At 43.1% G+C, this 26,181-nt stretch overlaps 1 protein-coding gene, 1 non-coding gene and 1 pseudogene across 7 annotated transcripts; all 3 read right to left on the bottom strand.

Moving 5' to 3' along the window:
• Positions 1-359: 359 nt before the first annotated feature.
• Positions 360-24,819, bottom strand: CIAO2A (cytosolic iron-sulfur assembly component 2A). 6 transcript variants are annotated; one of them, XM_059698764.1, is made up of 7 exons: positions 24,544-24,680; positions 16,206-16,343; positions 15,614-15,778; positions 14,190-14,239; positions 12,053-12,921; positions 6,211-6,256; positions 360-822 (listed from the first exon to the last, which is right to left on the bottom strand). In XM_059698764.1, the coding sequence occupies exons 5-7, from the start codon at positions 12,836-12,838 to the stop codon at positions 725-727; spliced, it is 930 nt and encodes a 309-aa protein (XP_059554747.1). In that variant the 5' UTR covers positions 12,839-12,921; positions 14,190-14,239; positions 15,614-15,778; positions 16,206-16,343; positions 24,544-24,680; the 3' UTR covers positions 360-724. The 6 variants fall into 6 exon arrangements, 4 of the variants coding, with proteins under 4 accessions (XP_059554747.1, XP_059554739.1, XP_059554757.1 ...); XM_059698756.1 differs by having other exon boundaries at positions 12,053-12,867; XM_059698774.1 differs by lacking the exon at positions 6,211-6,256 and having other exon boundaries at positions 12,053-12,867.
• LOC132223676 (U6 spliceosomal RNA) lies at positions 1,097-1,203 on the bottom strand. Its single transcript, XR_009450505.1, has one exon. It is a non-coding gene; the product is annotated as a U6 spliceosomal RNA (small nuclear RNA).
• Positions 7,383-9,821, bottom strand: LOC132235793 (SWI/SNF-related matrix-associated actin-dependent regulator of chromatin subfamily D member 2-like; annotated as a pseudogene).
• Positions 24,820-26,181: the final 1,362 nt, after the last annotated feature.

The following is a 26,181-nucleotide window of genomic DNA, read 5'->3' as shown; positions in this document are numbered from 1 at the left end:
CTCTCTCTCTCTCTCTCTCTCTCTCTCTCTCTCTCTCTCTCCCCCTTACTCTCTCTCTATAATTAATAAACATATCCTCAGGTGAGGATAAAACACACACACACACACACAAACACCTGCTTTGGGGAATTCTTGATCTTCAAAATTTTATCTGCCACCTGGCGCTCCACATTTGTTCCTCATCTAAATGGGTCCAGGACTCTCCTTGAAGAAAGGCAGGACCCCAGCCTGATCTTAAGGGTTCATTTTGGCTTTCAGATCTCTGACTCTACATCATAATCAGAAAAATAAACTTTTGTAAATATCTTACAGTCGACATTTACACTGAATTTAAAAGTTAATAAAAACATTCTAAGGTGTGTCATTGAAAGAATCATCTCTGCTTTATTTATTTTACAGAGTAATGATTTAAATTGAATACATTTGGACACAGTAAATATTTGACATGAAAAGCAGTTGTATCAGAATAGGCATCAGAAAAATAGCAACTTATCTTACACATAATAACTAGAAAATATTTTTCTGTCTGATCATTTAAGTGTTACAAATCCTGAGAATGTTATACAATGAACAAACTAGGTACTACCATATCTTGCTTGGAAATCATCTTTTAAAAAAATGCTTTGAGGTATAAATCACCTATGTATTAAACATGAGTCTTTTACATTTTACAAGGAGTTTAAACAGACATATCAAACAAGTTCAGTGGCTCTTAAAACAGCTATCAGTCAGGTTCAAGGACACACTGTTCCACGATTTCCCGTAAGTTGGGGTTCTCCATTGCAGCTGCCACTCGCTCTTTGTCATTTATCTGCTTGTTGACTGCAAAACACACAGACAAAAGTTAGCAGAACTGTGTCAATATGTGGCAACAGACAGTATTTTTCTTAGGCTGTTAAAAGAGAATTTAACTCCCTGAGAACTTAAAACTGATTTTAGCTAATTATTCAGAAGTTCTGGAAGGGAGATTTAAAGAGAAAAATATCCCTTATAAGCCTACTATTCTACCACAACTATTTTCATTTCTTTCTTTCCAGTCTTTGTCCATATTCATACTGCCAGATGTTACACTCAGGGAAAATACAATTTTTTTTCTTAAAATATGGAATGCTTCACGAATTTGCATGTCATCCTTGCGCAGGGGCCATGCTAATCTTCTCTGTACAGCTCCAATTTTAGTACATGTGCTGCCAAAGCGAGCACAGGGTAAATACAATTTTGAAAGTTGCTCTTTTTTCCCCCCTTAAGTCTATTTTTTTTAAAGCTACAGGGTTATTTAATACAACAAAAATTGTTAAGTGTTCTAAATTAACTATGAAGAAAAAATGAATCTATACTAATAAAAGGGTAATATGCTAATTAGACCGGGAGACCTTCCGGACAAAGCCATGGTGGCAGGGCCGAGGCAGAGGCAGATTAGGGGTGATCAGGCTGGTGGGGGGAGAGGGGGAGGCAGCTGGGGCCAAGCAGGATGACAGTTGGGGGAGAGCAGACTGGTGGAGGGGGGCAGTTGGGGGCGAGCAGGCCAGCACAGTGGGGCAGTTGGGGGCGAGCAGGTCGGCAGGGGGGGGTAGTTGGGGCTTAGCAGGCCGGCAGGGGAGTACAGTTGGGAGCGAGCAGGCCGGCAGGAGGGGCAGGTGGGGGGGGGGGCATTGGGGACAATCAGGCCAGCAGGGGGTGGCAGTTGCAAGCAAACAGGCTGGCAAGGGGGACAGTTGGGGGAGATCAGGCCGGCAGGGGGGTGCAGTTGGGGGCCACAGGGATCGGGCCTAAACCGGCAGTTGGATATCCCCCAAGGGGTCCCAGATTGGAGAGGGTGCAGGCTGGGCTGAGGGACATCCGCCCACCCCCCCCACCCCACCCCCCCACACACACATGAATTCTGTGCACCAGGCCACTAGTCTTAAAAAATAAATAAATTATAAACACTATGCTACAACAAGCACCTTTAAACATATAGCCTTTTTTTTGGAAAGATTCTTCAAAGTGGGATTATCAGATCCAAAAACATGAGCATTTTTATGGTTTGAATGATATAACTGAATTACTTCCCAGTATTTTTTTTTACCAATTTGTATTCTCAACAGCAATACATGAGCTACCAGTGTGCCAGAAATACCCAGTATATTAAAAAACAAACAAAAACCAGCCCTGGCCAGGTGGCTCAGTTGGTTGGAGTATTGTCCTGTACACCAAAAGGTTGTGGGTTTGATTCCCATTTAAGGCACATAACTAGGTTGTGGGTTTGATTCCTGGTTGGGGCACATACAAGAGGCAACCGATCGATGTTTTTCTCTCACATCAATGTTTCTCTCTCTCCATTCCTCTCTCTCTAAAATCTATAAAAACAAATCCTCAGGTGAGAATAAAAAAATTATATATATATAAATAACATATATATATAAAACAGGTAAAAATTATATATATAATACAAAATTATATATCCTATCTAATAATAGACAAGCATGGTAATTGACTGTACCTTCGATACGCCTCCCATGGGCTAATCAGCATGATATGCAAATTAACTGCCAACAAAGATGGTGGCTAATTTGCATAATGCAGGCAGGGTGGGCCAGCGTGAGCCGCCATCCAGGCCCCGTGTGCTGCCTAAGCCCCACCCCCAGCCGGGACCCCTGTGTTCGGCCCTGGGCGGCGGGGCTTAGCGGCGCAATCGGCTCAAGGAAGCCCTATTCTTGCAGGAATCCTCCTGCAACGGGCTTCTAGTATATATATATATATAAAACAGGTGAAAAATAGTTCCAATGACTGTAATTTGCAATTTCTTGATTAATAGTGGGATAACATTCTCCCATGTGTATTTATTAGCTCTTCTTATGTGAATGTTCTATTTATGTCTCTATTAATCTGCTGGATCTTTTATATATTTTTATTGATTTCAGAGAGGAAGGGAGAGAGCTAGAGAGATAGAAACATCAGTATGTCTGTATCTCAAAGGTCAAAAATGAGAGAGAATCATTGATTGGCTGCCTCCTGCACACTCCACACTGGGGATCAAGCTCACAACCTGGGCATGTGCCCTGACCGGGAATCAAACTGTGACCTCCTGGTTCATAGGTGGATGCTCAACCACTGAGCCACACCAGCTGGGCTGGATCTTTCCTTTTTTAAACTAGTTTGCATGGATCTTCATATCATAAAGGTTATTGGTCCACATTGGTTGTCTATAATTTGCTAAAAATAATCCTGATGGAATAGTCCAATGTACTTAGTGATAAGTATATTCTTTACTATATTCTTTATTATTTTTCATCTTCACCCGAGTATATGTTTATTGATTTTTGAGAGAGAGAGAAACATCAATATGAGAAACATGGATTCCATCAGCGCCCCAACCTGGGATGGAACCACAACATTGGTAAGTGACCTGGTTGGGAATCAAACCCCGCAACCTATTTGGTGCAAGGAACAACACTCCAACCAACTGAACTGGGGGTAGGGCTATCCATATTCTTTGTAAAGATTTTTATTCATGTATGTATGTATGTATTTATTTTTAGAGAGAGAGGAAAGGAGAGGGAAAGAGAGAGAAACATCAATGTGAGAGGGAACACTGATGGGGTGCCTACTCCACACCCTCTACCAAGGATCAAGCCCGCAACCTGGGCAGGTGCCTTAATCAGAAATCAAACTAGAAACCTTTCAGTGCACGGGATGATGCTCACCAACTGCGCCACACACCAGGGTGAGATGTCCATATTCTTAATGTGGGCTAACTTTTCTGGGATCCTGCTAGAATGTCACATGTAGAAAACTTATATATTCCCATATAAACTATTGCAATTCTGTTTCTTCCTACAATGTAGACTCCACAAGAGCAAGGATGTATCTCAAAGGTCAAACTGTGCCTACACAAAGAAAGCACTCAATAAATACTTCTAAAAAAACTTAATACTATCCTATTATAAAATCTCATAATGAAGAGGAATTTCAAAGACATAACAAGAGTGGATTTAGGGAATCTAAACTCTTTTATATTTTAAATTAAGAGGTAGAAGCCATCAGCTTATGGGATTTGAATAAATTTAATACATGAGGAGTAAAATAATCTACAGGTCCGGAACTGTGAAAATAGGACATGGTTTTAGCAGTTTTCATGACAGTACCTAAAGTTTCCTGAATGGGCTGGTTCTCTGAAAGCAGTGGGCTTCCTTCCCTCTCGGCACCTCTCTTCTGTGTTCGTTTTTGTGTGCATCTCTTCCTGTGTATGTTTTTTAAGTCACTGTCTTCCGATGTATGTCTGTCTTAGTGTTGCTCTTACTCTATTACTGTCCCTTTCTTCCCCTCCTCTGCTGTTTTCCAACTTCTCAATTTACTTAGTGATAAAAGCTAAGCACAACATGTATTTTACTTTTAAAAAAAAATATTTTTATTGATTTTTTACAGAGAGGAAGGGAAAGGGATAGAGTTAGAAACACCAATGAGAGAGAAACATCAATCAGCTGCCTCTGGCACGCCCCCTACTGGGGATCAAGCCTGCAAGCAAGGTATATGCCCTTGACCAGAATCAAACCCGGGACCCTTCAGTCCACGGGCCAACACTTTTTTTTTTTTAAATATATATTTTATTGATTTTTTACAGAGAGGAAGGGAGAGAGATAGTTAGAAACATCGATGAGAGAGAAACATCGATCAGCTGCCTCCTGCACATCTCCCACTGGGGATGTGCCTGCAACCCAGGTACATGCCCTTGACCAGAATCGAACCCAGGACCCTTCAGTCCGCAGGCCGACGCTCTATCCACTGAGCAAAACCGGTTTTGGCACGGGCCAACACTCTTATCCACTGAGCCAAACTGGTTAGAGCAGCGGTCTGCAAACTGCGGCTCGCGAGTCACATGTGGCTCTTTGGCCCCTTGAGTGTGGCTCTTCCACAAAATACCACGTGCGGGCGCACACGTACAGTGCAATTGAAACTTCGTGGCCCATGCGCAGAAGTTGGTATTTTGTAAAAGAGCCACACTCAAGGGGCCAAAGAGCCGTATGTGGTGGCGAGCCGCAGTTTGCTGACCACTGGGTTAGGGCAATATGCATTTTAAATGTATTTTTCATTATTTGCACTCTATTGGTTATAGATAAAATTCTGTTCTCTGGAGGATTTTTTTTAATGTTTTTTGTTTTGTTTTGTTTTTGTTTCTTTAGACAGAGTAGAAAGGAGAGAGGGAGTGGCAAGGGGTGGGGGAGAGGGAGAGAGAGAGAAACAGAAACATGGATTTGAGAGAGACTCATGGATTGGTTGCCACCCACATGCACCCCTACTTGGGACCTGCAACCCAGGTATGTGCCCTTGACCAAGAATCGAACCCATAATCCTTGTGCATATGGGCTGATGCTGCAACCTCTGAGCCACATCAGCCAGAGCTGTTCTCTGTTTTTAATATAATACATAGGTTATACAGAACTTTTTGTCTTTTGGGCTTTTCCCAAACCCCAACTCTGGTATTTTTAAGTAGTTACTGATAGACTTCTCTCTGTAGGCCAGAGGTCCTCTATAGAAAAAAGGTTCCCTACTCCCATTTCATTTTATTATTATTATTATTCTAATCCTCACCTGAGGATGTTTTTATTGATTTTTTTTAGAGAGAGAGGAGGGGCAAGAAAGAGAGAGAGAAATATTGATGTGAAAGAGAAACACTAATTGGTTGGTTGCCTCCTGTATGCACTCCGACCGCAGATTGAACCTGCAACCTAGGTATGTGCCCTGACCAGGAATCAAGCCAGCAACATTTTGGTGCATGCTCCTACCAACTAAGCCACCTGGCCAGGGCCCCACTCCCATTTTAATTCATTAACCCAGAAAGATAGCACCTACTCCAAGATTCCCTAAAGCTTTACTCGCTAGACCTTCAATTTCAAGTACACAGCTCTCGATCCTGCCACCAAAGAAAAGAATCAGTACTCTTTAGAGCTTGTAAGTCAAGTTTCCTAGAGCTGGATGTTCTTTACAGATGTGTAACCACTGGCCTAAAACCAGTCAATATCCACAGGGCCTAACTCTAATTCACCCAGAGTCCTACTGAAAAAAATTACGTTCATAAAAATGTCTGTTTCCACACCTCAAGAAAGCTACTAACTGATTTTTCACTTTTTTGCAAAAGACCCAATAGATACTTGGCTGGTGGAATAACCTGGTATTCCAGATAAAGTACTTTTTGAAGTTGTTTTTAATAATGATTCAAGATTCACTTACTGTCTTCCTCTGTTGAGTGGGTTCCTTCAGAAATGTAGATTTCCAACTAGGAAGAAAAAAATATTAAAAGCAAAACATTTAGGGCATTCTAAGATGATGAATGAAGTGGAATGTACAATGGACTCAACAGTCTAGGGAAGAAAGCCCAAATCCTGTTTCCACCATCAAAGACTTGGGAACAAATCCCTCAGATTCTTCCCTAAAACAAGGCCTTAAATGAGTAGGATTTTTAATTTTGGTCCTGGGAAAGGTCTGCAGGGGGCATTCCATTTTTTAAAATACAACGAATGTAATTTTATACAAATAAGATCTCATATGTTTTACTCATGGAAATCCCTCTCCTGCACTCTAATGCTTACTCCAAAATCATTATCTAAACTTGCTCCCTACCCCTCTCAAGAAAGCTACATTAATAATCTAGTGTAGTTTCTTCCATATTTTTCCTCTATACCACCCATAATCTAACACATATCTCACACACACGTACACCCTAAGGTTGGACATTCCTTTTTATTTCTTATTTTACAAAAATGGAATCACAGTATATAGCTCTCAGTATCCTCCTTTTCTCATCCATTTTTATCTTGACAAACTTATTCTCGAGTACAATATAGGTTAAACTAACCCTCCTGGTTCTGCTGTACTCACTCCCTCATAAGTTATCCTCCAAGAACCAGAGCTTTTGAGTCAAACCCACAAAATTATTGCAAATCCTATGGGAAATAAATCAAGTTATATGATAGAGACATGTTTAGTTTCCAGAGAAAAATGGAGCATATGAACTAATTCTTTGTTGTTTGTTTATTAATCCTCACCCAAGGATATTTTTTCCATGGATTTTTAAGAGAGAGTGGAAGGGAGGGGGAGAGATAGAGAGAAACATCAATGTGAGAGAGACACATCTATTGGTTGCCTCCCACATATGCCCTGACCAGGGGCGGGGAGGGAAATTGCAACGCAGGTAATGCCCTTGACCAGAATCAAACCCACAACCCTTTAGTCCGTGAGCCGTGCTCTAACCAATGAGCCAAAACGGCTAGGGCTGAACTAATTCTTATATACTTATTTACTACCTAGATGTTTTTCATGAGTGAAAAAATTACAGCATATCATGGCTAAAGGAGACCTTAGAGATCATCTAGTCCAGTCTTTTTTTTGGGGGGGGGGGGAGGTGCGGAGGGGAAACCCCAATAAACAAGGATTTATTTGGAAATTTCTAAACCTGCCTAAAGTGGCACTTTCCAAACCCTAGGCCTACCTTCCTTAACAAGTTCTCCCCACTTCCCCTGCCCTCCATCAAGCAAGCACACCCACACCTCAGGCCATGCCAGAGAACTTGAGTGCCCCTTCCACTAGAAGGCTTTATAGCCAAGAGCTACGGTGGCAGCCCTCTGGCATCCCAGGAGATGATGGCGGCCAGAGCCGCTGGCATAGATTGAAGAAAATAAAGGAGGAGGCACCAGATAGGACTCCCTTAAAAAACCCCACTTACCCCCTATACAAAAAAGTGGGTCCTGCATAGGAGAACCTGCTTCCCAAATAATGTAAATACCCAAAGGAAAAGAACAACCCAGTAACAAGGCTGGGCTAGTAGGAATGGCAAAGAACTTCAGTTTAGAAAGGCTAGGAAGACTGTAAGTTGTGTCCCTCTTCCTTGTCCAGCTCCCCAGAGCCAGCCAGGGCACTCGCCCCAGAGGGGAGTCTGCAAACAAGCAAAGCCAGGGGCCTTTGGTTTTGAAACCTATCAGTTATAATATCAAAGCAAGGTCTCCAGTAGTCCTACTTGGGCCTGCCTGCAGGGGGCAGAGGCATCCGTTGTGAACCCAATTAAAGCCAAAGCATCAAGTAAGTAATAAGGCTTTGGGGGTCAAGCAACAAGGAATTCTACCACTACATTTATGAAAGTAAAGCTGAGAAGATGGTGATAGGAGATACCCTCACTCTCTTCTTTATCCTGTGCCTGTGTCTGCAGCCTCAAATGATGGTCCCTTCCAGGCTGAGAAGGAAGGGAGGGATCCCTGTTCAGTTAGGTCAGGCGAATGCCCAGCACCTGTTCCAGTTCCTGCCTTGGCCGCTGCATCTTGACAAAGATATGCCTTCCCACTGCTTCCTGGGTCCAGGGCTGGTGGTCGGAAGCATCTCATCTCTCAGGATTCCCAATCACATCAGAGATGATCTTGAGGTCTCAGTGCTGGGAACGAAGCCACTCCTGGATGGGGGGTCAGCGCTAAAGCTGAGCATGAAATCCCTCTGGGTCTTCAGCTGGTTGATGGACTCAATGGTCTCATAGATCTTGATATCAAGGGAGGCAATCTCCTACTGATTGGTGATAGAGGCCAGAAAATTGCTCATCTGAGCCTTGAGTGGGTTGTCCACCTCCAATGGCATAACAAGCTGTCTTCTTCTGGTCATTAGGGTCCAACCTAAGGATATGGTTGATAACAATGGGTTCTGGGTGCTGCAGCAACCCAGCCATCTTCATGGGAATCTCGGAGAAATAGTCAACCATAGCTGAGATCTGGCAGAAGTAATGGCTGGAGTTGATACACCCATGCTCATGCTCATCCTGTAGCTGGTGGTGTTTGATATAAAGCCTCAGGGACTGCACTCCCAGCAGCCTTGCCAGCAGAGGTCCAACCTGTACTGGGGAGGCTGATGATCCACATGAGCAAGAGGATACACTTGACATTGAGATCTCCAGGCCATTTCACCTGGAAGCCATCCGCCTGCTGGGTGGTGGGCATCCGATGCCTCTCCAATAGGTGGTCCTCAGGTCAGTACAGTTCCTTATCTAGCTCAATGACGAGGCTCTTAAAGAATAAAGAGAACTTCCTCTTCTGTTTGCTAGGATCATCCAGGAGTTTTCCCTCCGCTCAGAGTTCCCACCTTGTCCCCTGCTGGGGTTCCCTACAGTTCCTACACTGTCACCTTCTGCCTTGCTAGGACTGAACATATTGGAAATACAGATCCGCAGCTTTCGTTTTCACGGCAGAGGCTTTTTGATGGCCTCCTGGATCTCCATCTGCTTGCAAGCAATGGTCTGGTCCAGCTTCCACTCAAAAGTCAAGAAATCCATGTATACCTGAGACTCTGGGACAAACTCCCAAATTCGCTGAGGTAGAACCTTATCTGCCATCTTCCTCCTCTTTAACCTGCAGTGCTAGCAGGCATTGGGGGCTGGGCCCGGGGCACAAGCAGGCATTTTCGGAATGGGTCCATCATGGTAGGTGGCATGCCAGGTCGAAGTGGAGTAGCTATGCCAAATGGGGAACCCGCAAGGGGTTCCACCTACAAGCCAGCCATGGACATCCAGCTCCCTGGTGACATGCCAGGCCACCGGTCCTGCACTACAGGGCCTGCAGAGCCCATGGGGTGGAAGGCAGCAGCCCCAGGGGCCCCTCATACCTCCAGCTGGCCCTGGCCTCCTGAGCACTGGTCCTGGGTTGGCTTGCATAATACTAACTCTTATTCTAGACACAAAGTAACAGATATAAAACCACTCCATACTCGTTACTTTGATTTAAAATTAAGCATGATTCATTATTCTGAAAAACGGTAAATAAAGAAGAGTCAGCATTTCCTTCCTTCCTCTTTCTTCCTTCCTTTCTTTCTTTCTTTCTTTCAGAGAGGAAGGGAGAGGGAGAGAGAGATGGAAACATCAATAAGAGAGAATCATTGATCGGCTGTCTCCTGCACGCCTCTTACTGGGGATAGAGCCAGCAACTCGGGCATGTCCCCTTAACCAGAATCAAACCTGGGACCCTTCAATCTGCAGACTGATGCTACCCACTGAGCAACCCTGCTATTTGCATACGAACTATACCCCAGGGCAGCCAAATAGATGCAAGAATAAAAGATTCTAAACTTGAGAGGTTTCTTTTTTTCCCCAGCAAAACAAAATAACATAAGTTCTTTTTCTTACAAATAAAATAACATGTTTTTCTTAAAACAAAAAACAAGAACATTACATTTTAACTAGGTAACACCTATTTTGTCAGAATGTAATTTGCTGCTAACCCACCTTACTTAAAAAAGAATTATTGTTGAAAGTATTACATATATCCCCCCTTTGCCCCCATTGACCCCTTCTAGCCCACCCCCACCACCTATTTTTTTTTATAAGAGGAATATTCATCAATAAGAATTAACTCAGCAAGTACAGAGACTTTAAGGAATGGTATCTCATCCGGCCAGCGTGGCTCAGGGGTTGAGCATCAACCTATGAACCAAGAGGTCATGGTTCAATTCCCCAATCAGGGCACATGCCTGGTTGCAAGCTCAATCCTCAATGTGGGGCGTGCAGGGGGCAAACAATGATTCTCTCTCATCACTGATGCCTCTCTCCCTCTCCCCCCCCCCACCTCCTCTATGAAATCAATAAAAATATATTAAAAAAAGAAAAAAGAATGGCATCTCTTCCTAGTGAGTCAAATCTCAGAAATGCAAAGGACTCTCTAAACAACCTTGGTCTTAGGTATGGAAACACAGAGATTCATAGGCCTTCTTTCTCTTCATGTCATCAAGACTGACAAAGAAAAGACCTGGTCAATAGCATTAAGTAAAAATGATGACTTAATAAGGTAATGACTCATTCATGAATAAATATTAATAAACACATACTAATAAATTGGGCTAATTGTTATTGCAATATTTTACATTCTTTTTCATTTGTGAGAAAAGCAATTTTGTAAATGTTTTTAAGTCCTCCATATACTACATTTGGCTAAAAAAATTCTCAATACTATATTTTCTAACTTACAAGTATTCTAAAACCAGATAGAAAATTTGGGGGAGCCAATATACCTAAATCAAAGATAAAAGCAAATATTGCCTCAACTTTTTGACCTCAAATTACTGAATAAGATGGACTCCTCTGAACTGTATGTTCAATTTGGCAAATGGAGTCACTGCAGTTAGCTACAAAGCAAAACCAGCAGACTGGGTATACAGGCAGCTATTAATGGGCCACCAGTGGTTTGTCCCACAGTCTCTGAGACACTGAGAGCCCAATAGTGGACTAGACCCTGACAGTTACTAGGCCAGCAGAGTAGTGATTACAGAGGTTGACAGATAAAAAATTCCAACAAGTTTTATCTATGATAACTATATGGGCAACTTACTGACTAAAGATATACTTTTTAATTTAAATGTTTGATTATAGGAAAGTTAAAATATATATAAAAATAGAACACTATAATGAATCCCATGTACCATCACTGAGTTTCAATAATTAGCCAATCATGTTTCATTTATACCTTCTACCCACTTACTGGTGCCCATATTATTCTGAAACAAGTTCTAGATCATATCATTTCACCTATAAATATCTCAATACTAGTGGCCTGGTGCACAGATTCATGTACATTGAAAGGAAATTAATTAGAAGAAATATTTTAATATCACTATTCATCCTTTCTCTATAACAGAAGTGTCAGAGATGAAAGAAAATTAGTAAAATGTATATGAAAATAATATATACATTCATTAACAAATAAACAATAACATGATACAACAACAAAGACATGAAAACAACAAAAAGATAAAAAAACAACAAAAACATGATATAAAAAAACATCAATAAAAAGTGACTGATAAATTGATTAAACTTATTCTAATATCTCCCTGTATACCACATTAAGAGTAAAAACACTTTCAGAGTGCTTGACTAATTTCCCTTGCGATGAAGTATTTACAACTTTAACATCACACGCTCTTCGAACTCGAGAGAAAGCAACATATAACTCCATTTCGTCGGAGAAATTTAGGGATAGGCAAAATTGACATGTAACACCACGTGTTACATTCCACCACAACTGTGTTCGCTAACTGCATCCTCATTTACCTCATTTTCGCTATGAAGGCAGTTCCTATCAGTACTGGTAGTGCTTGTCGATGACTGTTCTTCATACATTTTCTGTCGACGACGCCGGCTTCTTTCAGCTTCAGAGGTACGTTGTGCCAATCGTTGTTCTTCAGACATATTCTGTAGACGTCGTCGCTTTCTTTCGGCTGCAGAGTTACGTTGTGCCAACCGTTGCTCTTCAGACATCATCTGTCGACGACGCCGGCTTCTTTCGGCTTCGGAGGTACGTTGTGCCAATCGTTCTTCTTCAGACATATTCTGTAGACGACGTCGCTTTCTTTCGGCTGCAGAGGTACGTTGTGCCAATCGTTGTTCTTCAGACATATTCTGTCGACGACGCCGGCTTCTCTCGGCTTCAGAGTTACGTTGTGCCAATCGTTCTTCTTCAGACATATTCTGTAGACGACGTCGCCTTCTTTCGGATGGAGAAACATATGGTGGCAATTCTTGGTCGTCAGGCATATTATATCGACGACGACGCTTTATTTGGGGATTGTCCTCGACAATTAGTCTGACAAGAGTCCTCTTTGTACCGTCTTTGTTCTGTGCCCCACTGTGCTTAACAACAGAAGCATAGAGAGCGATGGGCACTGGAGCTGAGACTGGCTCCTGGCTCACAGAAACTGTAGTCGTTTTATCCACTGAATTATCATCTTCAACTTCAGAATCCTCAATGACATCACTGATTTTCTGCCATGGCTCCAGCTCCTCCTCCTCACATTCCATGAACAGGTCCGCGTCTGCCATGCTCTCGGTGTCCGCCATGCTCTCGTGGTCGCTGCTGGTAGTCTGACCTGGAGAAGGCACCAGAGAAGGCGCCAGAGAAGGCGCTGTCGCCTTAAAGGGGCCTGCACTCGGAGAAGGGGGTGGGAGCAGGGGAGGGGACAGGGGAAGAGGGAACTGTTGAAAGCTCATCTCCCTGAGGGTGCGAGGAAACCTCCCTCGGGCCCTGAGGGTATGAGGAAACCTCCCCTGGGATCCAGTGATTTGGGATGGATTTCCCCCACCCAGGGGGACAAGGGGGCCCTGAGGGAGGGGGTGGAGGGCCAAGGAATGTGGCTCCGTGTATAGGAGCTCTTGAGAGGTTTCTTGTGGCCCTTTTTATGCGACTTTTACTTGGTTTAAAATTTTTGGCACATGAAAAAATATTCAACATTATTAGCTACCAGGGAAATGCATATCAAAACCTCAATGAGCTATCACTTCAACCCAGTAAGATAGCTATAATGAAAAAGACAAGTATTGGTGAGGATGTGGAAAAATCAGAACTCTCATACACTGCTTTTGGAAATGTGAAATGGTAGAACAGCTGTGGAAAACAGTCTGGCAGTTCCTCAAAGGTTAACTATAGAGTTACCATATGATCCACTAATTTTACTCCTTAGGTGGAAAACAAATGGGAACATATGACCACACATAAAGTTGTACACAAATGTTCATAGCAGCATTATTCATAATAGATGAAAAGTGGAAACTGCCCAAATGTCTACCAACTGATAAACAAATAAATAGCATGTGGTATATCCACATAATGGAATAGTTTAAGGCTATAAAAAGAAATGAAATACTGATACATATTACAACATAGATAAATTCTGAAAATATTTGTTTTCATTTTCTTTATTGATTTTGGAGAGAAAGAGAGAAACATTGATTTGTTGTTCCACTTATTTATGCATTCATTGGATAATTCTTGTATGTGCCCTGACTGAAATTGAACTCACAAACTTGGTGTATCGGGATGATGCTCTACCCAAACTGAGCTACCTGGCGAGGGCCTTGAAAATATTATTTCATGAGAAAGAAGCCAGTCTTTAAAGACCACAAATTATATAATTCCATTTAAATGAAGCATCCAGAATAGGCAAATCTAGAGATAAAAAGTAGATCAGTGGTTGCTTAGGGATGGGGAGAGTTTGGGAGAATTGGAGAATGACTGCTATCAGTACAGGGTTTCTCACTGGGATGATGATAATGTTCCAAAATTAATAGTGATTTTGCACAATTCAGTGAATATACTAAAAACTATTAAACTGTACACTTTACACAAATGAATTATATAATTTGAATTAAATCTCAATAAAACTTATAAAACAACAACAAAAATCTTCCTTACCTTATGTTTAAATGGTAAACACCGCTGAAGTTTTACTCTTAAGCACAGTCCTGTGGAAGGGGAAAAAAAAGCCCCAATTATCTCTTCTTACTAATTCTTGAAAAAGCATACACCTGTGCTTAGGCATCTCCATATAATACAGTAGCTGAAAACAGCTTTGGCTCAATCCATTGTAGGTCTCCACTGATCCTTACACCATGCTAGCAACTTTAATATAGATATAGTCTTACATATTCCTTATGATAATCCAGTAAGCTAAATATTATCAATTCCACTCTACAAATTATGAAACCAAGATCACAATGTAACTTGCCCAAGGTCAATGAACTAATCAAGTGGCAGAGTTGGGATTGGAACCCAAGACCACTGCAAAGCCCAGGACCTTTCTATTATCAATCTGCCTTCAAACAAAAGTCAATTCACTCCTTAAACTCTACTGAATGCCCACAACAGGCCAAATTTAAAAACAAGAGGCACTTAAAAAGGAGCACAAGAAACCTCTCAAAGTTGGAATCCTAGTCTACGCCTACAAGGTACAAAGTTGTTTCCCTATAACAAGTTCCTCTGAAGTTCAGTTTATCATCCCAATGCCAAGACATGGTTCTATAATTTTTTCAGTAAATTAAAAATTTTAATTTGTAAATTAAAACTGGGCTTGGAACAGACCCTCAGTGCCAATGTTCCACTTCTCCCCCACCTGAAAATAAGGAATGAAGCCCTGGCCAAGTGGCTCAGTTGGTTGGATCAACAACCTATACACCAAAAAGGTTGTGGTTTCGACTCCCAGTCAGGGCACATAGCTAGGTTGCAGGTTCGATACTCTGTATACCATAAAGTTACTACACATCATGCTAATTGCTGCTTTGGGTCAATATCAGCTAGAATAATTCAGAATTTAAAAATCCTATAAAATGAAAGGGTAATATGCAAATTGACCCTAACCACGGAACAACCAGGAACGACTGGTCGCTATGACGCGCACTGACCACCAGGGGGCAAACGCTCAACGCAGGAGCTGGCCCCTGATGGTCAGTGCGCTTCTACAGGGGGAGCACCGCTCAGCCAGAAGCCAGCTCATGGATGGCCAGCGCAACGGCGGTGGCAGGAGCCTCTCCTGACTCTGCAACAGTGCTAAGGATGTCTGACTAATGCCTTAGGCCCGCTCCCTCAATGGGGAGCGGGCCTAAACCATTAGTCAGACATCCCCTAAGGGCTCCCGGGCTGCCAGAGCATGTCTGAAGGCCAGCTTAGGCCCAATCCCCCAGGGAGCAGGCCTAAACCTTCAGTTGGACATCCCCCAAGGGGTCCCAGACTGTGAGAGGGCACAGGCCGGGCTGAGGGATCCCCCTCCCCCAAGTGCATGAATTTTCGTGCACCGGGCCTCTAGTATATATGTATATATATGTACATATATAAAAGCTTACCAATAAGAGTTGCCAAAGAGCAATGAGGTACTGTTGGCGTGAACCTGATAATAACCAAATAGTCCTCTTCATTTATCTCCTGAACCTCCACACAACTTTCCGTTACCACTTCCAGTTCTTCCAAAGTATTGGGCTTCTCTGGGTCCCGAATAGTTCGAATCAAATCTAAAGAATCATCACAGATAAGGTATTATGTAAAAACATGAATATTCTAAATATGGATGATTTTGCCAGTCGTAATCAAAAAGCACACTCTTCTTTATATTTAAGGCAAGCAAATACTAGAGCAAGTCCCCATATTTCTGACAGAAATTTCTACTACCACTTTCCTTTTGAGGAAACTGTTTTCCTGGTTATTAGATCATTTCAGTGTCTTGGATTCAACATTGAAGTGAGAATACAAGAATGGGGAAAGCGTTATAGAAACTCAAGAGGAAGAAATAACTTTAGCTTAGGAGAATGTAACATCAGGACTTATGGAAGTGGAATCTGAATTAGGACTTTAAAACGGGTAATATTTCAGCGGCTCTCTCTATGGAGCATGTCAAGCCTTTTCCTAGCCCCTTCCTTCCCCCAGGCACATTTTCCTTACCCCTTTCTCCTAAGCTCTAAGGGCCCTTCTTTTGCCTCTGTAACTTGTTCCTGGAGCCCACACAGCTCAGCTGACACACTTCTTCCACAGCTCACTTCTTCTACCTCTGTGACTTTCTAAATAAACTTTTGCTTGTATCTGACAAAAAATAATTTTAAAATAAAAATAAAAATAGGTAACATTTCAATATTCAATATTTAAGGTGAAAGAAAGTAAAGAACCAGAAATTTAGTTTGCCTGGAACTCAGCATACCAGTAAATGAAGAGCTATGAGAGTTTGAGCCAAACCATGAAGGATCTTTTGGGGTCACTATAGACAATAGGATGACTTCAGGAGGTTTTGAACGAGGGAGTGACATGGACAGCATTACACTGTCAATTGGTAACTCATCCACTAGCTGACAGGCACAGAACTAAAGAGCAGAGTCAGGGATACCAGCTGAAAAAGTTGGGCCTAAAACAGGCATATAACAATGGTGACAGACAGAGGAAGAATTTCTGTGGCAGAATCAACAGAATTTGACAACTGGTTAAATGTAGAAGGGAAGGAAAGGGAGAAAAGGAACATGACTCCGATTTTTCTTTTAAATCCTCACCCAAGGATATGTTTATTAATGAGAGAGAGAGAAAGAGAGAGAGAGAGAGAGAGAGAGAGAGAGAGAGAGAGAGAGAGAGATCAATTGGTTGCCTCTCTTATGTGGATTGAACTCAAAACCTATGTATGTGCCCTGATGGGGAATCAAACCTGCAACCTTTTTGATACATGGGAGGATGCCCCAATCAACTGAGTCACCCCTCCAGGGCGATGACTCATATTTTAAGTGTAAGTGTCTGGGAGAACACTGATAGAATAAAACTACAGCGAACACAGAAATAAATTTGGGGCGAATAGTTTTTTTTTTAATATATATTTTATTGAATTTTTTACAGAGATGAAGGGAGAGAGATAGAGAGTTAGAAACATCGATGAGAGAGAGACATCGACCAGCTGCCTCCTGCACACTCCCCACCGGGGATGTGCCCACCATGAAGGTACATGCCCTTGACCGGAATCAAACCTGGGACCCTTGAGTCCGCAGCCCGACGCTCTATCCACTGAGCCAAACTGGTCAGGGCTGAATAGTTTTAATTTTATATATGCTTTTGCTTCAGAAGCAAACCAGTGGTACATTCCAGTAAACACATGCTTGACATAAGGTTTAAGAGAGAGCATCAGGCTAGAGTGGTTGTTGAGCCTATGAAATTCACAAGAAAGAATGAGTAGAACAGTATTTTCAACCTTAGCTGAACAATGGTACCACCAGGAATCCTTTAAAAAAAATAAAAACTGATGGAAGAACAAGAGGAGAACCAAGATGGTAGCATAGGTAACTGTGGACTTACCGCCTCCCACAACCACATAAAAATTACAACTAAAATACAGGAACAACCATCATTCAGAACCGCCTGAAAGCTGGCTGAATGGAAGTCCTACAACTAGAGAAGTAAAGAAGAAAGCACATAAAGACTGGTAGGAGAGGCAGAAGCAGGGAACGGGCTGGTCTGACACCTACATGTGGCTTTTTTTTAATGGGGAGGGATATCTCCGCTGCCTCACGTGAGAAGCAAGGGGTCCCAGCCCCACACCAGACCTCCTGCCCAGGGTTCCAGAGGTGGAAAGAGAAGTCCCCGTAACTTCGGGCTGTAAAAACCAGCAAGGATTGTGGCTGAGTGACAACCCACAGGCTGCTGGAGTCCCACACAGTTCCTCTTAAAGGTCTAGCACACAAACTTATATGGTCCTGCTTCCTCTGAGCTCCAGGGAGGAACTGGATTGTCTGACATCAGGACAGGAACTCAGGAGCAGCTTTCTCCCAAACAGGGGTGCTCACAGGGGTCATTGTACTGGGACCTTCCCCATAGTAGAGCTGAGTGGCAGCCCTATCTGAGTTTCCATCAGCCTGGCTCACACTGTTTACTTCACCTTGTTGATTCCCTGAGACTCCACCCCATTCAATTTGCAGCCCCACCCAAGCTGCTTGTAGTAAATTTTCCATATGAATGGCCTATCCTGGCTTAGTCTTCAGACTTTGCTAAATCTCTCAAACATGCAGCAGCTGACATCAGTGTGCTCCATACCTATCAATAAGAGGCCCAAGACAGTTTGGCCTCAGCTTGGGCATTTCTGAGCCTTAAACATGTGGCAGCCATATGCTGGCCACTATGTGGCTCCTGCCAGGTGGCATGGATAACTTTGCACCTCCTGGGAGACCCCAGAGCCAGTGCACCCGGTGGACAACTTCAGACCATAACAGATTACAATTCTACACAATCACAAGCGACACACTCGAGGGGCAGACTCAGTAGGCACCAAAGCCCCACTGAAGCAAGTCCTGCTCCATAGGGGTGTCTCCCGCACAGCAGTTTTTCTGCTGTAATCACAGCAGGTCCTCACAGCCAATTGGCCTGGAGGGCAATTCCTCCCAGTGACGCCAATGGCAATCAAGGCTCAACTACAAGACTATGCACACAGCCCACACAGGGGTGCACCTAGAGTGTCCAGCTCAGGTGACTGGGGAGGCTGAGCCAATGATCCCTACAGGACACCTACTACACAAGACCAATCACAAGAGACATAGCAGCTCTACCTAATACATAAAAACAAACACAGGAAAGCAGCCAAAATGTGGACACAAAGAAACATGTAACAAATGAAAGAAATGGAAGCAAGCAAACTACTGGATACAGAGTGCACACAATGGTTATAAGGTTACTCAAGAATCTTAATGAGAGCTTCAAGGGACTTAATGAGAGCTTCAAGGGACTTAGTGAGACTTTCAAGGATCTTAGTGAGAATTTTAAAGACATGAAAAAAGACCAGTCAGAAATTAGGCATACACTAACTGAAATAAAGAATGATTTACAGGGATTCAATAGTAGAGGAGAGGATTCTGAGAATCAAATCCATGATTTGGAATATGAGGAAGCAAAAAACACCCAAATCAGCAGAGCACAAAGAAGAAAAATATGAAGATAGCATAAGGAGCCTCTGGGATAACTCAAGCATATCAACATTTGCATTACGGGGGTACCAGAAGGAGAAGAGAGAGAGCAAGATACTGAAAACCTATTTGAAGCCCAGCCAGCATGGCTCAGTGGTTGAGCATGGACCTCTGAACCAGGAGGTCACAGTTTGATTCTGCGTCAGGGCACAAGCCCAGGTTGGGGGCTCGATCCCCAGTATGGGGCGTGCAGGAGGCAGCCAATCAATGATTCTCTTCCATTATTTTTTTTTAATGTATTTTATTGATTTTTTTACAGACAGGAAGGGAGAGGGATAGAGAGTTAGAAACATCGATGAGAGAGAAACATAGATCAGCTGCCTCCTGCACACTCCCCACTGGGGATGTGCCCGCAACTAAGGTACATGCCCTTGACCGGACTCGAACCCGGGACCCTTGAGTCTGCAGGCTGACGCTCTATCCACTGAGCCAAACTGGTTAGGGCTCTCTTCCATTATTGACTAGAGGCCTGGTTCATGAAATTGTGCATGGGTAGGGTCCCTAGGCCTGGTCGGCAATCAGGGCCTATCAGGGCCTTGCTTCCCTCAGCTGCCGGCTGCTGGCTGGGGCCTTCCTTCCCCCAGCTGCCGGCTGCTGACCGGGGCCTTCCTTCCCCCAGCTGTCAGCTGCCAGCTAGAGCCTTCCTTTGTTCTGCGCCACCTCCTGGTGGACAGTGCACGTCATAGCGGTGTTGAACTCCCAAGGGGACAATTTGCATATTAGCCATTTATTATATAGGATATTTCTATCCCTCTCTCCCTCTTCCTTCCTCCTCTCTGAAATAAAAATATTTTTTAAAAAGAAAATATATATTTGAAGAAATAATGACGGAAAACTTCCCTACCCAGTAAAATAGACTTACAAGTCCAGGAAGCACAGAGAGTCCCAAACAAGAGGAACCCAAAGAGGCCGACACCAAGACACATCATAATTAAAATGCCAAGGGTTAAAGACAAAGAGAGAATCATAAAAGCAGCAAGAAAAAAGCAGTTGCCTATCTACAAGGGAGCATCCATATGACTGTCAGCTGATTTCTCAACAGAAACTTTGCAGGCCAGAAGGAGTGGCAAGAAATATTCAAAGCAAGGACCTGCAACTAAGATTACTCTACTCAGCAAAGCTATCATTTAGAATTGAAGGTCAAATAAAGAGCTTCACAGACAAGAAAAAGCTAAAGGACCTAACTGGTTTGGCTCAGTGGATAGAGCGTCAGCCTGCAGACTGAAGGGTCCCAGATTCAATTCCAGTCAAGAGCATGTACCTTGGTTGCGTGCACATCCCCAGTAGGGGGTGTGCAGGAGGCAGCTGATCGATGTTTCTCTCTCATCGATGTTTCTAACTCTCTATTCCTCTCCCTTCCTCTCTGTAAAAAAAAATCAATAAAATATATATTTAAAAAAAAAGAAAGAAAAAGCTAAAGGAGTTCATCACCACTAAACCAGTATTACATGAAATGTTGAAGGATATTCTTTAATAGAAAGAAAAATAAAATATGAACAATAAAATGGCAATAAATACATATATCAACAATTGAATCTAAAAATCAAAATAAATAAACAAGAAATCTAATGAACAAATTACACTGATAACATAAAACCAGAGGCATGGAAACACGGAACAGACTGACAAATCTCAGAGGGAAGGGGGGTAGGGGTGGGAAGAGATTAACTAAAGATCCTATACGCATATATGTATTTCCTATGGACACAGACAATAGGGTGGTGAAGGCCTGGGGTGGGGTGGGAACTGGGTGGAGGGGGGCTATGGAGGGGAGAAAGGGGAATATTTGTAATACTCTCAACAATAAAGATTAAAAACAAAAAATTAATATCTGAGCCCTACCACCAGATAGTCTGTGTAGTATGGCCTAGGCCAGTGATGGCGAACCTATGACATGCGTGTCAGAGGTGACACGCGAACTCATTTTTTTGGTTGATTTTTGTTAAATGGCATTTAAATATATAAAATAAGTATCAAAAATATAAGTCTTTGTTTTACTATGGTTGCAAATATCAAAAAATTTCTATATGTGACACGACACCAGAGTTAAGTTAGGGTTTTTCAAAATGCTTACATGCCGAGCTCAAAAGGTTTGCCATCACTGGCCTAGGCATTGAGATTTTAAGAAATTCTTCAGGTTATTATATGTAGCCCAGGTTGAAAATCACTACCGTAAGAGACCCAAGGATAGATCTGTGAAAACACCTAATTTAGCATCAGGAGGAAGAAAAACAAGAAGCAGAGAAGTGAAGACAGGGGTGGTTAACAACATCAAATGCTGCAGAAAAATTCAGGTTGACAAAGAGCTAAAACAGGTCTTTGTTTGTCACCTAGGAGATCAACCTTAAGAAAGCAGTTTCAGTAAAGATGAAGGCAGAAGCCAGCTTGCAAAAGGGGAAGTGGGTGGGAACTGAAAATGTAGTTCTACAACATTGGCAGGGAAAGGAAGGGCAGAAGAGGGACATTGGGTTTAGAAAAAACTAGAACAATGACAAGGATAAGGGAAACTTGAGTATGTTTTAGAGTCCAAAGAGAAGGATCAAAAGAGGAAGAGAGCCCTAACCGGTTTGGCTCAGTGGATAGAGCGTCGGCCTGCGGACTCAAGGGTCCCAAGTTCGATTCCGGTCAAGGGCATGTACCTTGGTGGCAGGCACATCCCCAGTGGGGAGTGTGCAGGAGGCAGCTGATGGATGTTTCTCTCTCATCTCTCATCAATGTTTCTAACTCTCTATCCCTCTCCCTTCCTCTCTGTGAAAAATTAATAAAATATATTTTTTTTAAAAAAAGAGGAAGAGAGACTGAAAATTTGAGGGGATGTGGAGAGACTGGTAAAATAAGCAGAAGGGAGTGAGACCAAGGATGTGGGAACTTGGGTTGGCCTTGGGAGAGGATAGATTTCCTTCTAACTCTGAGGCTGTACAGAAAGACACAGAAAAAAAAAAGAATTATAAAGAGAAATGGTGAAGTAGAAAGGACAGAAGCAGAGAGAGTTGAGGATGGGCTTGATGTTCTCAAGACTGAGATTTTGTTCTATTATTTACTAGTATAGCACTCCAGCCATCAGAAATACAGCTGGGAAAAACAAATCAATCATATTTACGTCCTCCATAGCAACTCCTGGGCTTATCACCTGATTAGAAACAGAATTTGAAAATAGAGGCAGGAAAGAGGACACAGCTTCTCCTTCACAAGGCTGTGTCATCACGGAGGTCAGGGAAACAGGGTTTTTTGAAAGGGATTTTGCTGCCCCTCATCCTAGGCCTTTTTCCTGTAAGGCTTGTTTATACAGGCTGCAGTATAGTCTTTATATGCTACTTAGTCCTGAAATTAAATCTCCCCCTTTATTAAACATCTCCAGTTTTCTAGTAATTTGAGAGATTTGGACTTATTTCTTTTAGAAAGAAAGCAATGTTGCCCTAGCTGGTTTGGCTCAGTGGATAGAGCATCGGCCTGCAGACTGAAGGGTCCCAGGTTCGATTCCGGTCAAGGGCATGTACCTGGGTTGAGGGCACATCCCCAGTAGGGGGCGTGCAAGAGGCGCTGAATCGATGTTTCTAGCTCTCTATCCCTCTCCCTCTCTGTAAAAAATCAATAAAATATATAAAAAAAAAAAAAAGAAAAGAAAGAAAGCAATGTTGCTCTCCTCACATTACCCCCCTGAATAAAATTCTTCTATGGTTCTGGACTGATATAAAATCTTCATTTATGATATAGACTTTGTCATTAAAGAAATTGATATACCAAAAAAAATCATTTATATGTAAACCTTCAGTATCCAATTCCAACCTGTTATCTAAAACAATTTTTGACCCTACCTACCACTTTCAACCACAAACTATCCTATCCACCTATCTGCCATTCCCCAAACATGCCATTTTCTCACCCCCATCCTTTTGCTCTAGTTTGTTTAGTATGCCCTCTACCCTTTATATGTCCAGATCCTACTAATTCTTCAAGGCCCAACTCAAGTGATTCTTTCTCCTTAAAGTCTTTCCAGATCCCAAATCAGAAATGGTATCTCCCAATCAGAAATGGTATCTCTCTTTCCTTTGAATTTCTGTATCTCTCAGGTCTATGGCCTTCTACTGCAATATATATATATATATATATATATATATATATATATATATATATATATACACACACACACACACATATATATATATATACACACACACACACACATATATATATATATATATATATATATATATATATATATATTTGTCCCCTTCAATGTAAGTTTGAAGACAAAAATCATCTCTCTCTCTTCCAAACTTGTGTCACTAGCAACTGTAGATAGAGACCTGACAGGACAAAAAAGCATCCATCAGTTTCCTGGAGGTCATTCCACTCCTGTCAATCATCTAGGAAGGTTGATTAGGTCCTGCCTCTGGCAAGACAATGGTAAACTAGACCAGCTCCATCACAAGCTTCCGTCTCCTAGCCTATAATCCTTACTATATTATATTTTTATTCTTATGGTTCTTTCTTTGCCCTCAGTCAGCAGAAATCTCTCAACGTTAATTAGATCCACACTTCCTAGTTTTCAAAAACAATACTAAAAGAATAGTCATAAGGCCCTTGTGAAGTGGTAGAAAGTGCACTAAATTTGGGATCAGAAGACTTGAGTTCTACCCTTTTCCCTTACTAGCAGTGTGACCACCAGGTAGTTGTGTAGCCACTCTAAACTTTTGTTTCCTCACCTGTACAATGAAGATGGCCCCAGGGGTAAAAAAGAGAAGCGTGTGTGTGTGTGTGGGGGGGGGGTTGGGTTTTTTTTTGCATTCCAGGTTTGGCTGTGTTAAGTTCGAAGACTGGCTACGAGGAACCTATCTCGTCGTCTTCTCTTGGGGACCTCTGCCTATTGCCTTTGCAGTACAGAGAAGTGGCTGTGACCTTGGGCCAGTCCCCAACTTGGCAGTCACACACCAGCGCCCTCAATGGTAGCAGGAGCGCGTATCAGGGATAGGAAGAGGCTCAAGGAGCGCACCCAGGCCAGCTTGTTTCCTAAACAAGCACCGTCGGCGCCAGCTCTGCCACTAGGGCGTGGGGCAGACAAGGGAAATGAAGCGTTGAAGACTTCCAGACTTGGCTTGCCCAAGTCTAGGAAGAGCCCAGGTCCTAGAAAGACCCATAATGCCGCGTGACTTAAAACCCCCAAGAAAACGCTTCCCACGCTCCCCAGCGGATCCGGCAAAAGCCCGAGTCGCCCCTCCCAGCCCTCAAGTGAGGCCCTCGTTTACCCACAGCCTCCACGTAGAACGCCGAATACTGCCCTAGATAAAATTAATTACCATAAACCTCTAGCGCTTTCTCTTCCATGATCCGGGGCTGCCGGTCAGCTCCCCGCTCAAAGAGGCCCGAGAGCCACAGGACCCTGCTCAGCGTCCAGGAGAGCAGCCCCGACACCCGCTTCATCATCACGCTCCGCCATCCCTGGCGACTGTCCCACCCGAGCCGCCGTCTTTCCGCGGCGGGCCTCGCGATTTATCAACTTCCTGGTTTCCAAACGGGCCGAGACCAACCTAAGTGTCCAGGGGAGCAGGGAATGGGCGGGTCCGGAGAGAGTAGCGCGGGGGACCAAGGGAAAAGGCGCAAACCCCAAGGACCACAAACCCCATCATGCTTTGCTCGGTTTCCGCGAGACTGGAGAGGAAAGAAAAAAAATTCCTCGCCGCACGTGAGGCGCATTGCATGCTGGGACGTATGGGTCGTTTCCTTCGGAAGACAGCTGTGTTCTGGGACATGTAGTCTTCGATGGGGAAGGGCGTCGGCATGTAACGGTCAATTATCCACTACTGATTTCCTCACTCAGCGCCCTCTATAGACTAAGGATGACTAAAGATGAATCCTGAAGAGGTAGGGGAAAGGAGATTTTTTTTAAAAATATATTTTATTGATTTTTTACAGAGAGGAAAGGAGAGTGATAGAGAGCCAAAAACATCGATGAGAGCGAAACATCAATCAGCTGCCTCCTGCACGTCCCCCACTGGGGATGTGCCCGCAACCAAGGTACATGCCCTTGACCAGAATCCAACCCGGGACCCTTGAGTCCGCAGGCCGACGCTCTATCCACTGAGCCAAACCGGTTCTGGCGGGGAAAGGAGATCTTGATATCTAGTCCTGGAGAAGCGTGTGCACGGAGACTCCTACTGTTATTTCTCCAAGAGAGATTTTACTTCCTTAGGCCGGAAGTGAGTTTCCCTGGCTGCGAAACAGGATGGCCTGGGAGCCCAGTGAAGGATGGTTAGATGTGGCTAGTTTTCTCATCTTACAGGATTTAGGCCAGCACAACTCCCCACTACAGACTGAATATTTTTGCCAGTTGCCTTCAAAGACAACTAAGGAGAGCTTTCCCTGTGTCTAGTGCATCCAATAGTGACCTTGGAGATCACCATCCTAGAAAGGATGTCCTAAGCCCTCTGGCGTTCGTGGCCTTGATGGTTGCGAGTAACAAGGTTGATGTTAGAGTTTTATCCATCCATCCCTCCAATCAAATCGCAAACATTTATTGGGTATTTAATTTGCCAGACTTGGTCTGTAGGCGTCAAGGCTTGGACAGGGCCCCTGCCTTCCAGCAGCTAACAGATCTAGGAGGCAGCCAACCCCTGATGTTGAGGAATTAGCAGTTAGAAACAAACTAAACCTTTTGTCAAAGGCGATGCCAAGTTTTTTCTCATCTCTACTGAGAAGAAAGTCAGGATTATCCTGCAGAATTATCCCACAATAAACTATCCCATTTATCTTATCTAGCTGTAATTTAGTCTTTAGGCTCACCAGACAACCAGTGAATTGTTTAAGTCCCAAGAAAATTTTGTTCAGAGTTTAATAATTTCCCTGTTTCACTTCACATACTCCACAGCAATTGAGAGGAGAATCCTAACTTCCTTGCAACCAGATTTAGGACACTGAGATTTCACTTCTGTGAGGCC

This window comes from Myotis daubentonii, chromosome 1, assembly GCF_963259705.1.
Source record: "Myotis daubentonii chromosome 1, mMyoDau2.1, whole genome shotgun sequence".
In the NCBI taxonomy this organism is placed as follows: Eukaryota; Metazoa; Chordata; class Mammalia; order Chiroptera; family Vespertilionidae; genus Myotis; species Myotis daubentonii.
Note: the sequence above shows the minus strand (reverse complement) of the source record. Positions and strands in the feature narration are given on the sequence as shown.